This window comes from Malaclemys terrapin, chromosome 11 (assembly GCF_027887155.1).
Source record: "Malaclemys terrapin pileata isolate rMalTer1 chromosome 11, rMalTer1.hap1, whole genome shotgun sequence".
Lineage (NCBI taxonomy): Eukaryota > Metazoa > Chordata > Testudines > Emydidae > Malaclemys > Malaclemys terrapin.
In genome coordinates this window covers 77,535,815-77,549,065 of record NC_071515.1, presented here as the reverse complement: position 1 = coordinate 77,549,065, position 13,251 = coordinate 77,535,815, and the positions used below count along the sequence as shown (strand labels likewise).

The following is a 13,251-nucleotide window of genomic DNA, read 5'->3' as shown; positions in this document are numbered from 1 at the left end:
GCCCCATGTCATCAATGACCATAACCCCGCCCCCAGCAATACGCCTAGCCCCGCCCAACCGGACTCACCTGAGGCCATCCATCAGCCCCATCGCTGTCCCCCACCCTCATTAGCATAGCCCCACCCCCAGGCTGGGGGCGCCTGACTATTTGCCCCCACCCCCGTGCGGGGGCGTGGTCTGCAGCGGCGCCTTCCATTGGCCGGCCTCTACCTGTGCATGCAAATGAGGCTCCTGAATAATGCAGCGGCCCCGGTAGAAATAGCGGCAGGGGCGGCCGGGGAGCGGGCAGCCCGCAGCATGTCCCGGTCCCGCAGCGGCTCCCTGGCCGGCTCGCCCCGCCCGTGGCCCGGCTTCTCGGCCGGCAGCATGTACGGGGGCGCGGGCGGCTCGGAGCCGCGGGTGTCGGGCTCCCGCCTGCAGGCGCTGCTGCCCGGCCTGCGCGCCAACCTGGACTCGCTGTGGGCCGGCAGCCAGCAGGAGGCGCTGCAGGGGCTGAACGAGCGCCTGGCCGGTTACCTGCAGCGGGTGCGGGGGCTGGAGGCGGCCAACCGGGCGCTGGAGGAGGAGATCGCCCAGGTGCGGGCCCGCCGCGGGGGCGCCGGCCAGCGGGACTGGGAGGCCTGCGAGCGGCCCCTGGAGGAACTGCGCAAGCAGGTAGGGCCCAGCTGGGGGTGGGGGGCCCTGAGCTGCCAGACCCTGGGGATGCTGCTGCCCCATCCCCTGGACAGGGCAGGGGCCCTGCTGCTGGCAGTCCCCAGTGAAAGGGGGCTGCCCTGTGTCCCCTGCCCAGTCACCCCTTCCTTAAGCGTAGAAACAGGGCAGAGGGCATCCGTCTTCTTCTTGTCCCCCATCAGGTCTGCGCTGGCCGCCTCACCCCCTCCCCGGGGTGCCAGAGCCTCTGGCCGGCCCTTAGCCTGCCAAGGCGAGACCGGAGCTGGGGAAGAGAGATCTGAGGGGGCAAGGTGTCACGGACTCACAGATCGTGCCCCCTCTTGGGTCCGTGGGGGGACAGACAGACACACCCAGTTTGTGCAGGGAGCTTATCCGACCTGGGTGTCAATTTCTGGGGAAGTGTCACGCCCTGTAGTCCCACCTTGCTGGTGCCACCTCCGTTTGCCCTAATCTGCAAGAAACACCAGGGAGGCATGCTGGAACCTGGCCCTTCAGGTCTCATGTAATGGGGGGGGCAGGAACCCCAAATTCCAAAAGCGTCTTATTCCCCACTACCAAGTTCTGGGGAAACACGCGCAGAACCAAGAGGGTCCTGCCCCTGCGCGCTCACAATTTATTCTGTTAGTAAGGCGGCTGCAGGCCTGGCCTAGCCACAGCCAGCAATACTCCAGTAAGACGTAGGACCTTGAGCAAGGATACAGCTCTGTGCAGCTCAATCCTCTTTCCTTTCTCCACTCTAACGCTCCGGCCCTGCTGCCCTTTGCCGACAGTGCTGTGAAAGGTCAGGGGGCTTAAATTTTCAGTGGTGACGTTAGAGTCCTTCGTTTATGGATGCCTGGAAGAGACCTGATGCTTTCAGACTACGCGAAGCACCCACCTTCTGAAAACCAGGCCTCTTTTGAGGCCTCAAGTGATGCCCCCAAAACCACCCTGTTTTGAAAACGGGGAGCTCAGGGACTGATCTATCAGGAGCCCCTTGCGCCGGTGAACTGCAGCCGCTGCTTTGTCTGTCGCTCAATGAATCTCTTCAGGTTTGCAAGTCGTCAGCGGATCCCCTGGTGGCTACTCCCTCCTGTTTCCAACTCAACCAGCCAGGCAGGGGAGAGGAGAATGAAGTGCCCGCAGAGAGTAGCGGGGCTTCTGGAACTGCTGAAACGAAAGCCCTTGTCCTCTAGAGTCTGAACATACCTGTTCAGTGCAGCTGGGCTTGCCCGGGCCGGCTGTCCCCACAGCACTGCCTAGCTGGCCTCAAGTCGGCTCTCTTCCCCCTCCCCCTGCTTTTGGCAGTCTCTTGGGGCTGCTGGTTAAACAGTTGCTTCTGCTCAAGCTGCCAAACGTTCGTGTGTTTTTCTCTCTCCATTATTAGCCTTCCGAGAGTAAACAAAGGCGCCTAGATCCGGATTACCTGTCTCTGTACAGATCTCGTCATCTGCCCAAACACTGTGAAGAAGGATCTGGACACGCCCTGGGGGTTTCAGCAGACCCGGGGATCAAGCTGAATTCAGGGTCACTGTGACCCTTGCTTCCCTGAATATGGACATACATTCAAAGGCCAGAAGGGACCATTACGGTCCCGCTGCATGGCCCAGGCCAGAGAACTGCCCCTTGGTCATTCCTAGAACAGCTCTTCTGGAAGAGCGGCCAGTCTGGAATCCCACCAGGGCCTTGGGCAAATTGTTCCAATCGTTAATTACCCTCGTGGTTACAAATTTACGCCTTCTTTCCAGCCTGAATTTGTCTAGCTTCGGCTTCGAGCCATTGGATCGTCTCCTTTCTCTGCTAGCTCCAAGAGCCCATTATTAAATGTTGGTTCTCCATGTAGGTATTTATCGACTGTAACCAAGTCATCCCTTAACCTTCTCTTTGTTAAGGTAAATAGGGACACTCAGAGCATGGGACTGTGTCCCTGCCCATCCTGGCTAACAGCCATTGATGGACCTGTCCTCCAGGAACTTCTCTAGTTCTTTTTTGAACCCAATTATACTGTTGGTCTTCACACCATCCCCTGGCAAGGAGTTCCACCGGTTCACTGTGCATTTGGCCTTGTTTGTTTTAAACCTGCTGCCTATTAATTTCATTGGGTGACCCCGCTTTGTGTGGTAAGTGAAGGAGTAAATAACACTTCTTGATTCACTTTCTCCACATCATTCATGGTTCTGTAGACCTCTATCAGCTCCCCCGTGTCCTCTTTCCTAAACTGAACAGTCCCAGACTTTTAAATCTCTGCTCACACGGAAGCTGTTCCTCCCCCCTTATCATTTCTGTTGCCCTTTTCCGTACTCTTCCCAATTTCGTTTTTTTAGATGGGGCGACTCAAACTGCAAGTGCCATGACAGGAGTGGGCGTACTATGGATTTATATAGGGGCACTATGATACTTTCTATCTTCCGATCTATCCCTTTCCTAATGACACTTAACTTTTTTGATTGCTGCTGCATGCTGAACAGATGTTTTCAGAGAACTATTTACAATGGCGCCAAGGTCTCTTTCTTGAGTGGTAACTAATTTAGATCCCATCATTGTATATGTATAGTTGGGATGATGTTTTCCAATGTGCATTACTTTGCATTTATCAACATTGAATTTCATCTGCCATTTGGTTGCCCGGTTTTGTGAGAGCCCTTTGGAACTCTGCGTGGTCACCTTCAGCTGGATTAATTTGGTATCATCTGCAAACTTTGCCACCTCACTGTTTTACCCCTTTTTTCCAGATCATTTATGAATATGTTGAATAGGACTGGGCCCAGTACAGACCCCTGGGGGGCACCACTATTTACCTCTCTCCATTCTGAAAACTGACCATTTATTCCTAGCCTTGGTTTCCTATCTTGTAACCAGTTACTGATCCATGAGAGGACCTTCATTCTTATCCACGTCTGCTTACATTGCCTAAGAGCCTTTGAGGGACCTTGTCAAAGGCTTTCTGAAAGTCCAAGTACACTAGATGCACTGGGTCACCCGTATTCATGTTTGCTGACTCCCTCAAAGAATCCCAATAGCTTGATGAAGCAGGATTCCCCTCTACAAAAGCTGTGTTGACTTTTCCCCACCATATCGTGTTCATCTCTGTGTCTGATAATTCTGTTCTTTACTACAGTACTGAAGTTAGGCTAACCAGCCTGAAATTGCCGGGATCGCCTCTGGAGGCTTTTTAAAAAATGGGTGTCCCATTTGCTATCTGCCTGTCCTCTGGTCCATAGGCTGATTGAAGTGACAGGTTACACACCACTGTTTGTTCTGCAATTTCACAGGAGTTCCTTCAGAAGTCTTGGCACTCAGCATCTCATGGCACTTCTTACAAGGCTAAGGTTGTTAGCCTGGCTGTCCAGCACCAGTTGCAATGCTGGCCACTAAGCTCTGCTTCTCCCCTCCTCCCCCAGTTTCCATTGCACACAATGTTCTCCTTTTCCTGTCCCAAACTGTGCCACCCCAGAAGTGGCTGCATTTTGGTGATAGGTGAAGGATCCCTGTATATTGCAGTCTGTAAAGTCCACCCCTCACTGAGACTTCTAGCTGGAAAACAAGAGCATCCAATTTGGGCTGGGTGGGTTATTTGTTTAAATATTTGTGCCCCAGGCCAGTAGAGAAGCAAGGGACCTTCCCCTCCTCACAGCCCCTTTCCTGCTGCATTTATAAAGGGGAAGGAGGAACAGTCTATTTCTGACGGGAATATTAGAGGGAATGCACTGGGGCCATCGGAAATGGCTTTAAAAAACCAAACCCAGTGAACTATTAGCAAAAGACTAATCATTTCCACCTGTAGGGGGCAGGGCTGACTCGCTTTAAATGCCTAACGACTGGTCCAGAAAGGCCACAACGTTCAAGCTTGTGTTCAAAGTAAAGCACCCAGGGAGGATTTGCAACAGCACCCGAGAGACTTAGGCACGTGGGCCCCAGTGGCTTGCGTGGCAAAGTCCCTCGGGCACCTTTGAAAATCTCCCCCTGGAATAGAGGTGGCCCTGAGTCTCAGTCCAGAGGACCTGAGCACCTCCTGCCTTCAGTGAGAGGTGGGTGCGCAGCACCCCCAAAGTCAGTCCACTCCTATAGCTGCTTAGTTTGAGGCCCTCCAAGTCTGTCTCTTGGCCAGCAGAGAACTGCCTGGAAGGGAGAGAGAGACCTGTGTTCTGTCTCCCATCAGACTCCTCAATCATTGCCGTAGGGAAGCCGGGGGTACCTCCGACAGACCTAATCTTGCACTGGATGTGCTGTCTTCTACCTCAACGGGTCTCTGGTCCTGCCATGAGCGCCATGGAGACACAGCCCCTCCCTCTCAGTGGGGCTCCCAAGACACAGGGATCGTTTCCCCCACCCCTGAAATGCAGCTGCTTCTGGGTGAAACGCTGCAGCTGTATCTTGCTTGGCCAGCTTCTGCTTATGCCAGCTCAAGAGAGGAAACCTGGCCAGGTGTCTGAATGGGGGGGGGGGGGCTAGGCAGGTGATGCTGAAGGAAGTTGAGGACTCTTCTGGGAACAGCAGCGTAGGTCCATGACTCAATGGCCTCCCTAGATTCGAAGGAGCTCTGGACCCAGCCCAGACAGCAGAAAGCGGCTTGTTTTCAGGTGCTTCCACGGAAGTGCCGCTGCTAGCAGCTGGATCTTCCAGCCCAGTTAAATTCTCCTCCCTGGAACGTGCCTCGGCGATCTGACTAGACGCTACTGGGGTCCAGGGAAGAGATGCCACCTGCCCTTGGCTTGACTTTGCTGTAACCCAACCCGCTGGCGCAAAGAGCCCTGTGGGGCAAACAAACGCCTTGTTTTGCTTTGCAAATGTGCCAGTTTCTGAAACATGAAACCCACTGGCAGGTTCCTTCTGCACTTGAGCTGCCGGCTCTGAACTTATTTCAGGAGGAGCTAAGCTGAAGAGGGGATCAAGGCTGAGATAAGGGCATTGCAGGGGTGCAGGCCCTCTGAGGGCCAGAGGGGCCCGGGCCACTTCCAGCTCTTGAGGCCCCCCAGCCATAATAAAAATAAAAGAGGACATGGTCTAATCCTGTGCTATCAGAACCAATATATTTTTATTATTTATGAACATTTTAAACTCTTTAGTATGACAATCGACAGCAGTTAACAAAAAAAAAATTGTCTTTTACCAAATCACCTCTTATTTGCTTAAATTGGCAGCGCTGAGCTGAGAGTGTCACGTTTTGGTCTGATAGGGATGTGCATAAAAACAAATTGTGAAACTTATCAAATGCCAAAAAATTAACAAGTGTCTAAATTTGAGGCCCAGACCAAATGCTCTCCTGATCCCCCCCCGATTGGCCCTGCAGGGGTGGGTGTGTACATTGTAATATCATGTCACTTAGAGACCACAATGGCAGGAGTTGGAAGGACGGCCCAGTGGTTCAGGCCTGGGGTTTTCCCAACCTGGGCTCAATTCCCTGCTCCACTCCCTGGGACTTGGGAATCTCTGTGCCCCCGTTCTCCCTCTTTGAAAGGGGGACACTAGCCCTGCCCTGCCTTCGAGGAGTGGTGAAAATCAAGGCCTGGGAGGTGCTTAGCAGATAATAAGGGGTTATACGAGCACCAGGTTACTGTATCTGGGGGATGACCAGGTGCAGGGCTGGCTCCAGGCACCAGCTTGTCAAGCAGGTGCTTGGGGCGGCCACTCCGGAGAGGGGCGGCACGTCCAGCTATTCGGCGGACGGTCCCTCACTCTGGCTCGGAGCAAAGGACCTCCCGCTGAATTGCCACCGCAGAGCGCGGCTTTTTTTTTTTTTTTTTTTTTTGGGCTGCTTGGGGCAGCCAAAACCCTGGAGCCGGCCCTGACCAGATGCCCCAGACTTGCTGTTGGGGGGAAGAACTGGAAGAGGACAAGGGCAAGGGATGGGAATGTGGGGGATGGACAGGGTGACTGGGAGGGGACCGGGGTTTGCCGGGAAGGGGGGCGGGGACAGCCTGAGGGAGGCCAGGGTTTCAAATGGCTATTTTCAACGAGCATCCGTGCACACTGCAGCTGTGGGCAGCACTGCATATGGGGTGGACGGGTGCCTGCCCTATAGGAATCTGGGTCAGCATGTGCACGGAAGGAGGAAGTCTGGGAGTGGGCAGGTTTATAGTAATAAAGACCTAGCATTGATCACACTGGATCTAATCATCCCTTCTGGCCTTAATCCATGGTAGGGGCCTGTTCCCCTTCAAAGAGCTTCATGTTCTATTGATCACTGCATACCCGGGCGAGCAGAAAGCCAGGCCCAGAGATAAGGGGCTTGAATTGAGAGATACAGAACTCCTACAGCTCTCGCTGACATCAGCAGCACCTCGGTAAAACTGGCCTTAAGTGACGCACGACCCAGAGGGAATCTGCAGAGCTGAGGCTAGGACAGCAGGTCAGGTCCCAAGATCCTACCTTGGGCCTGTCTCTCTAAGGGATAGACACGCGGTGATGGACTTTAACATCTCTGCAGCTGGGTTCCTCAGTTGTAAGACCTCTCTGTGGAGAGGTGTGTGTGTGGGGGGGAAGTATGCGTATCGCTTTAGCATCCCCACCTGAAGTCCCTTGCCTCTCTTGCAGGTGGAGGATCTCAACATGGACAATGCCAAGCTGCTGCTGCAAATCGATAATGCCAGGCTGGCGGCCGATGACTTCAAGGTCAAGTAGGTCGCCTCACTCCCCCCGCTACTGCCGCTTGAGCTGTGCGTAGAGCAGAGGATGCTCCCCCTGACTGGGGGGACAGACCCACTCAACGGCTGTGAACCTGTAGCAATCCACTACTGCGGTCAAACTTCTCAGAGCTGAACTCTGTCCCTGGGGTTCTGTGCATTGCCCAAGCATTAAAACTCATGCACAGGACAACTTCCCAAGTTACTAGGTGAAATTCTCTGCCCTGTGGGAGGTCAGAGTAGATAGTCAACGATCCCTTCTGGCCTTGAAATCTGACTCTTAATTCTGATCCCCACATTTCTTCCCTGGAGCAACTCCATGTGGTTGAACGCTAAGTACATGTCCACTTCTAACTCCTCCCTCTTTCTTCCAGTCGCCACTCCTAGCATCAAGCTGGAATCCCGGGCACCTTGCCCAACTTGGCAGGTGCACAGTGTCAGTCTAGAAAGGTGGGAGTGGATTCCCGCTACAATGCAGGGCAGAGAATCTGGTTTCCCTTGCTGGTCTCCCAAACACGCAAGAACAGCCAGACTGGGTCAGACCAATGGTCCATCCAGCCCAGTGTCCTGTCTGACAATGGCCAATGCCAGGTGCCCCAGAGGGAATGACCAGAACAGGGAATCAGCAAGTGATCCATCCCCTGTCGCCCATTCCCAGTGTCCGGCAAACAGAGGCTCGGGGCACTTCGGGGCATGGTTTCCCTTGACCAGCAGCTCAACGGGGGGGAGGAAACAGAAGCAAGCCCCTGAATTAGTGTTGCCCTCTGGCATTAGAGGGTATTTCCAACAGGTCAGTGCGCCAGAGAGGAGCTATTTCCCGGTGGGGCGTCCTGTTACAGAGGTGCAGGACAGGCGCTCAGCGTCTGCCCTGAATGCTGATTCTGGGAGAAGTTGCCCACGCCAGCCTCCACTAGCTTCAGGCTCTCTGGGTACCAGACCCCCGTCCCTTTCCTACACTTCTCGCTGCCTTCCCCCCACACGACTGAACGTGTTTAACGCTGAAGCCTTTCTTTGTAAGATCTGCTAGTCCTGGGGCTGGCTTGGACAAATCCACTGCCTGCTGCCTTTAACCATCATGCCCAGAACTTTCACAAAGCAACTTGCCTTGCCGAGTTCGAAGGTTCCTGCCCTGGGGGCAGCTCCCTCCCCGATGTGTCGCTAAGGCGGCTGGTGTTTTCCAGACTACTGGTCACATCAGTGCTTTGAAAGGGTCTGTCCGCATTTCTGTTGTGCCCCTCCCCCTGGAATTGGGACGTGTCTGAAGCTGCAGGCTCCAGCGTTACTCACACCTTGCTGGGTTAACTCGTCCTTGTCTTGATCCAAGGAAGCTTCCTGCAGTCAGTGCTTGCAATGCAATGTGTCTGAAATCCGCCCCTCCGCCCTCTGGCAGGGTCTGATCTCTCCCCTTCCTCTTCTCAGGCTGGAGGCAGAGCAGGCCGGGTGTGACAGCGTGCAGAAGGACACCCAGGGGCTGCGCAAGATCATGGAGGACACCAACTTCCTGCGCATGAAGCAGGAGGCGGAGCTGGAGGGGCTCAAGGAGGAACTCGCTCACCTGCGCAAGAGCCACAAGGAGGTAAAGGCTGGGCAGGGGCAGCTGGAGGTGTGGGAACGTGGCTGGCTTGGCCGTGCTTTGACTGGGGTGACGGCGCTTGGGGGCAACCAGCGCAGGACTGGGAGCCGCTAACACCCCGTTGCCCTCTCTGCAGGAAGCGGAGGCCCTCAGGGCACTGATCGCTAACTCTGACGTGACCGTGGAGGTGGACAACCCAAAGAAGCAGGAGCTGAGTGAGAGCATCGCCCAGATCCGGAAACAGTACGAGAAAGTGGCCGAGCAGAACCGGGACGATGCCGAGAGCTGGTACAAGGCCAAGGTGAGGGGAGAAGCGAGGAGAGCGGCTGCGACCCCGCGCCATGACGGTCTCGGGCATAACCATGGTGTCCCTCTCCTTTCCCATAGTTCGACACGCTGTCCCAGGAAGCTAACGTGAACACCCAAGCCCTGGAGGAAGCCAAGAGCGAGCTGAGTGAGCTGCGGCGGCAGCTTCAGGGCCTGGAGATCGAACGCCAGACCCTCCAGAAAATGGTGACGAGACCCTGCTTTCCCCCAGCTCTGTTCCTGGCAGCATGTGCTGCTTCCCTGGCAGGGCAACGGTCTCCTCCTGCAGTCTGAGGAAGCAGGAGTTTGAGATGGGGGGGAAAAAAACACCCAAGACCCACTCCGGGGTGGGGCTGGGTTCTTCCCTCTCCCAGTGAGCCTCTTTCCTTAGGAAGGACATGAGGTTTTCACTCTTATTGCCCTTCTCCTAAAGCTGTGTCGTGAGCCAGGTGGAGGAGGGACTGAGTTACATGCCCCAGGAGGAGGCTCAGTGGAGGGATAGCTCAGTGGTTTGAGCACTGGCCTGCTAAACCCAGGGTTGTGAGTTCAATCCTTGAGGATCTTGCATCTGAAGAAGTGAGGTTCTTACCCACGAAAGCTTATGCTCCCAGTACTTCTGTTAGTCTCAAAGGTGCCACAGGACCCTCTGTTGCTTTTTACAGATTCAGACTAACACAGCTACCCCTCTGATACAATCCTTGAGGGGGCCACTTAGGGATCTGGGGCAAAAATCAGTACTTGGTCCTGCTAGTGAAGGCAGGGGGCTGGACTTGATGACCTTTCAAGGTCCCTTCCAGTTCTAGGAGATAAAAATAAATTACTGGAGATAGCTATTATATTTATTTTCTCCCCTGAGTCCATGCGGGCCCAGGCTGAAACTGATGGCTGCGTCAGTCTCTCTGGTTACAGGCCCACTACCCCTTAGCAAGAGCCATGCCTTAGCCTGGAAAGGGGACCCTGCTGTAACCCGTAGGCGCCAAGTGAGCCGGTCCTAATGCCAGCTACACCGTCACAGGACGAGCAGCCCACCACATACCAGCTCCAGTGGGGATAGAGGTTTTTATTTAAAAAAAATAGCTGCCTCATTCTCAGGCCAGACTTCCCCCTAACTGCTGGGATCCTGGTCTCGTCCCTTGCTCAGATGCAACAGTCCCGAGAGCACCGACTACCCACATGCTTGTGGAGAGACCAGTAAACTAAGTGCCCAAATTATGGGGTGAGCCTAGGTCGGATCGGAGCATTAATGGCAAGGGAAGGGAAAGGCACCTTCTGAAGGACACCGGGCACCTGCCTCAGACTGGTGGGAGCCCAGGTGGAGCTGTACGTCAGGCCGTGCAAGTCCTAGGACGTGTTGGGTGCCTTGGTCCCGTCCCATATTGCCCTGTGGTAGAGTTCCACATCCATGGGCTGGTGCAGGCTCCCCGTGGCCTAGCCATTGTATTGAGATCCGTCAGTAAGTTGCACACAGGCTGCCAGGTAATCGCTCTGGGCCCTGCTCCTATCCAGGTGGAAACCCTGGAGAACACGTTGGAGAACACAGAAGCCCGCTACAACGACCAGCTGGCGCACCTCAATCACGTCATCGCCAAGCTGCAGGAGGAGCTGGCCGCCTGCCGGGCAGACCTGGAGCGGCAGGCCCGGGACTACGAGGCCCTGCTGGATGTGAAGAGCAAGTTGGAGAATGAGATCAGTCAATACAGCCAGTTGATTGAGGGAGTGATAGACAGGTAACCGCCCGGGGCCATGAACACTCCAGCCAGTGCTCTCCCTCTCTCCCGCTGGCTGTGGGGTGCTACCGACCCTTGGAAGTCACTCTAGTTTCTCTGCTCCCGTTCTGTCACCAGATATGGGGTCTTCCTCCTCCTGTTCAGGGCCAATTGACCGAATCCCAGACCGCTTTGTCCTGCCAGCTCCCGCGCCGTGCTTTATCGGTCTCCTTGCCGGATGCAGGGTGAAATCAGCACTGGCTGGGGTGTGGTCTCTGATCAGCCGGCATTGCACTGACGGGGCTTCTTTACCTGCACTTTTGGCTAGGCAAAGATAGCCCAGTGCCCTTGGCTGAGAGACTGGGGCTCCGTCAGTGGACCAGGATTCCTTTTCTACCTCATGCACCTGGTGGAAAGGCGTTGCCCAGAGCAGGAGGGAGTGGAGCATGGTTTTTTAGCCCATGTAATGGATCCATGCTGTTCCTTTGCAAGCCTTAGTTACCAGGCAGAGACTGTATTCATAACAGCTGCTATGAAGAGAGGAAGCAACAAAAGACATGCAAATCCCATGGGTCACTACAGTTGCCCAGGGCTGTTCAGGGAGAGGTGCCTACTGTAAGCAAATCACACCTCCCCCCAGGGACAGGGATCACACAAACGCTGCCATGTTTTGTGTTTGCAGAGAGGAACTGCTGAATCCAGCCAGCACGGGTAAGTGACCCCAGGTGGTGCTATTAGCGTAGGGGCGCTAGCTAGTTGGAGACCAACATTCTTCGCTGTACAGGTCTGCCCTGGCACAAATCTGCTTGCAGGCTTCCTGTGTGATCACGCTCAACGTGCCAGAATTGTCCTCTTATCTTGCTACTGTTCCTTTTCTACCAATGCGGCAGTGTCCTTCAGCCTTGGTCTTCTGTCCTGTTCGAAAGTAGAGTTCCAGGCCTGGCATGTTTGGAGTAAAACCACTGCCCATCCACTCCAGAAAACAGGGTAGGGGACAGGGCACCCAAAGGAGACTCTGCAGTGGGAGATGGAGCAGCAGGCTGGCTCAGTTCGGTCATCTGAGAAGCAGCACATTGGTGCATTGGCCCGTTGAGCTAGCAGCTAATGCTTCCACAAAGGCCTCCCAGCCCTCTGTCCGTCCAGTAGTAGCACCCTTCACCCAGAGCACTGAGCTAATCCCCTCGTCTCTGCACCAAGACTTGTGCTCACTGCAGCCTCTGAAGCGCCTTGCTTCTAGGTTGCAGTTGTTGGGTGACTCCAGCTGTCCTACGTCACCCCCGGCACTTCCTCTTCAACACTTCCCTGGCATGAGTCCCTGTCTGCAGCACAGATCGGAGCAGAAGGGAGCTGCAGGAGTCTGGTACCAGTCTAATAACCCCTTTCCCCTTCTCTCTCAGGCTCCCGGAGGCAGACCATTAAGAAGGTGGTGGTCACCACCCAGGAGATTGTGGATGGGAAAGTGATTGCGCAGCAATCGGAGGAAGTAATTCAGTAAAGAGGCAAATCTCGATCTACCACTGCTGCACTTGCAGCTCCTTTCAGTCTGATTCAACAAGCCAGGGGTGTGGGTTGCATTGTCTTCTAGAGAGGGCTGTGCTCTGCTGTGATTGGAATACTGCTGAATAAAGATCTTCCAAGCACTTTGCAATGGCTCTTGTTACCTCCGGTTTGTCCGGACACCCGTGCGGGATGCGCCATTTAGCTCACACATGGCAAGGGCACAAAGGAAGCCAGCAGCTGGAAGCTCCTAGGGGGAGAGGCAGCTCACAGATGGTACCTGCCAGTAGTTAAGTGAAATAGCGAAGATCCGGCTGGGCATTAGGCTCTGCTGCTGTCAGGACTAAGAGGGGCTGCTTGTGTGCGGGACGTGCTCTTTGGGGAAGGCGGTAACGCCTCCTTGTCAGACCTGAACATTAAATAAGTGTCTCCCCTGCAAGAGATGCTGGAGCACTATGGGCAACAGAGGCTGTGCAGATGGGAACTGGTTCCTTACAGTTGGGGGTTAGCAAGGAAGAGAAGTACAACCTTTAACAGTGAAGTGATCCCACTCCCCACCTTCTCAGGTTGTGGAGAGGTTTCTTACCCTACACTAAGTCACCCTCTGGGTCTTCAGTGGCTCCCACAGGTGCATTATCCTACTCCCGGGCTGGACCCCAACCCTTCCCCTGCCCAGGGAGTCTTCAATCACTCACCTTTTATTTGTCCAGTGACAGGAAAAGGCCCCCAGAGGACTGAAAAGTGAAGGCATTCCTCTAGGCAGGGGGCTGCTGGCTTTCCCTGGCCTGCCCAGTACAAGCAGTGGCATGACAGCTCTGGGGAATAGCCAGTATGAGACAACAGGCCCAGACTGTTTCAGGCTCTGCCCTTCCACGTAGCTGACACTTACATGTG

The 13,251-nt window shown here is 54.8% G+C and overlaps 1 protein-coding gene across 1 annotated transcript; it reads left to right on the top strand.

The window, feature by feature from the left end:
• The first annotated feature begins 271 nt into the window (after positions 1-271).
• LOC128845368 (keratin, type I cytoskeletal 18-like) lies at positions 272-12,508 on the top strand. The gene is made up of 7 exons (XM_054043976.1): positions 272-655; positions 7,187-7,269; positions 8,695-8,851; positions 8,985-9,149; positions 9,236-9,361; positions 10,661-10,881; positions 12,258-12,508. Exons 1-7 carry the CDS (start codon positions 299-301, stop codon positions 12,277-12,279), a joined length of 1,131 nt encoding a protein of 376 aa, XP_053899951.1. The 5' UTR covers positions 272-298; the 3' UTR covers positions 12,280-12,508.
• Positions 12,509-13,251: the final 743 nt, after the last annotated feature.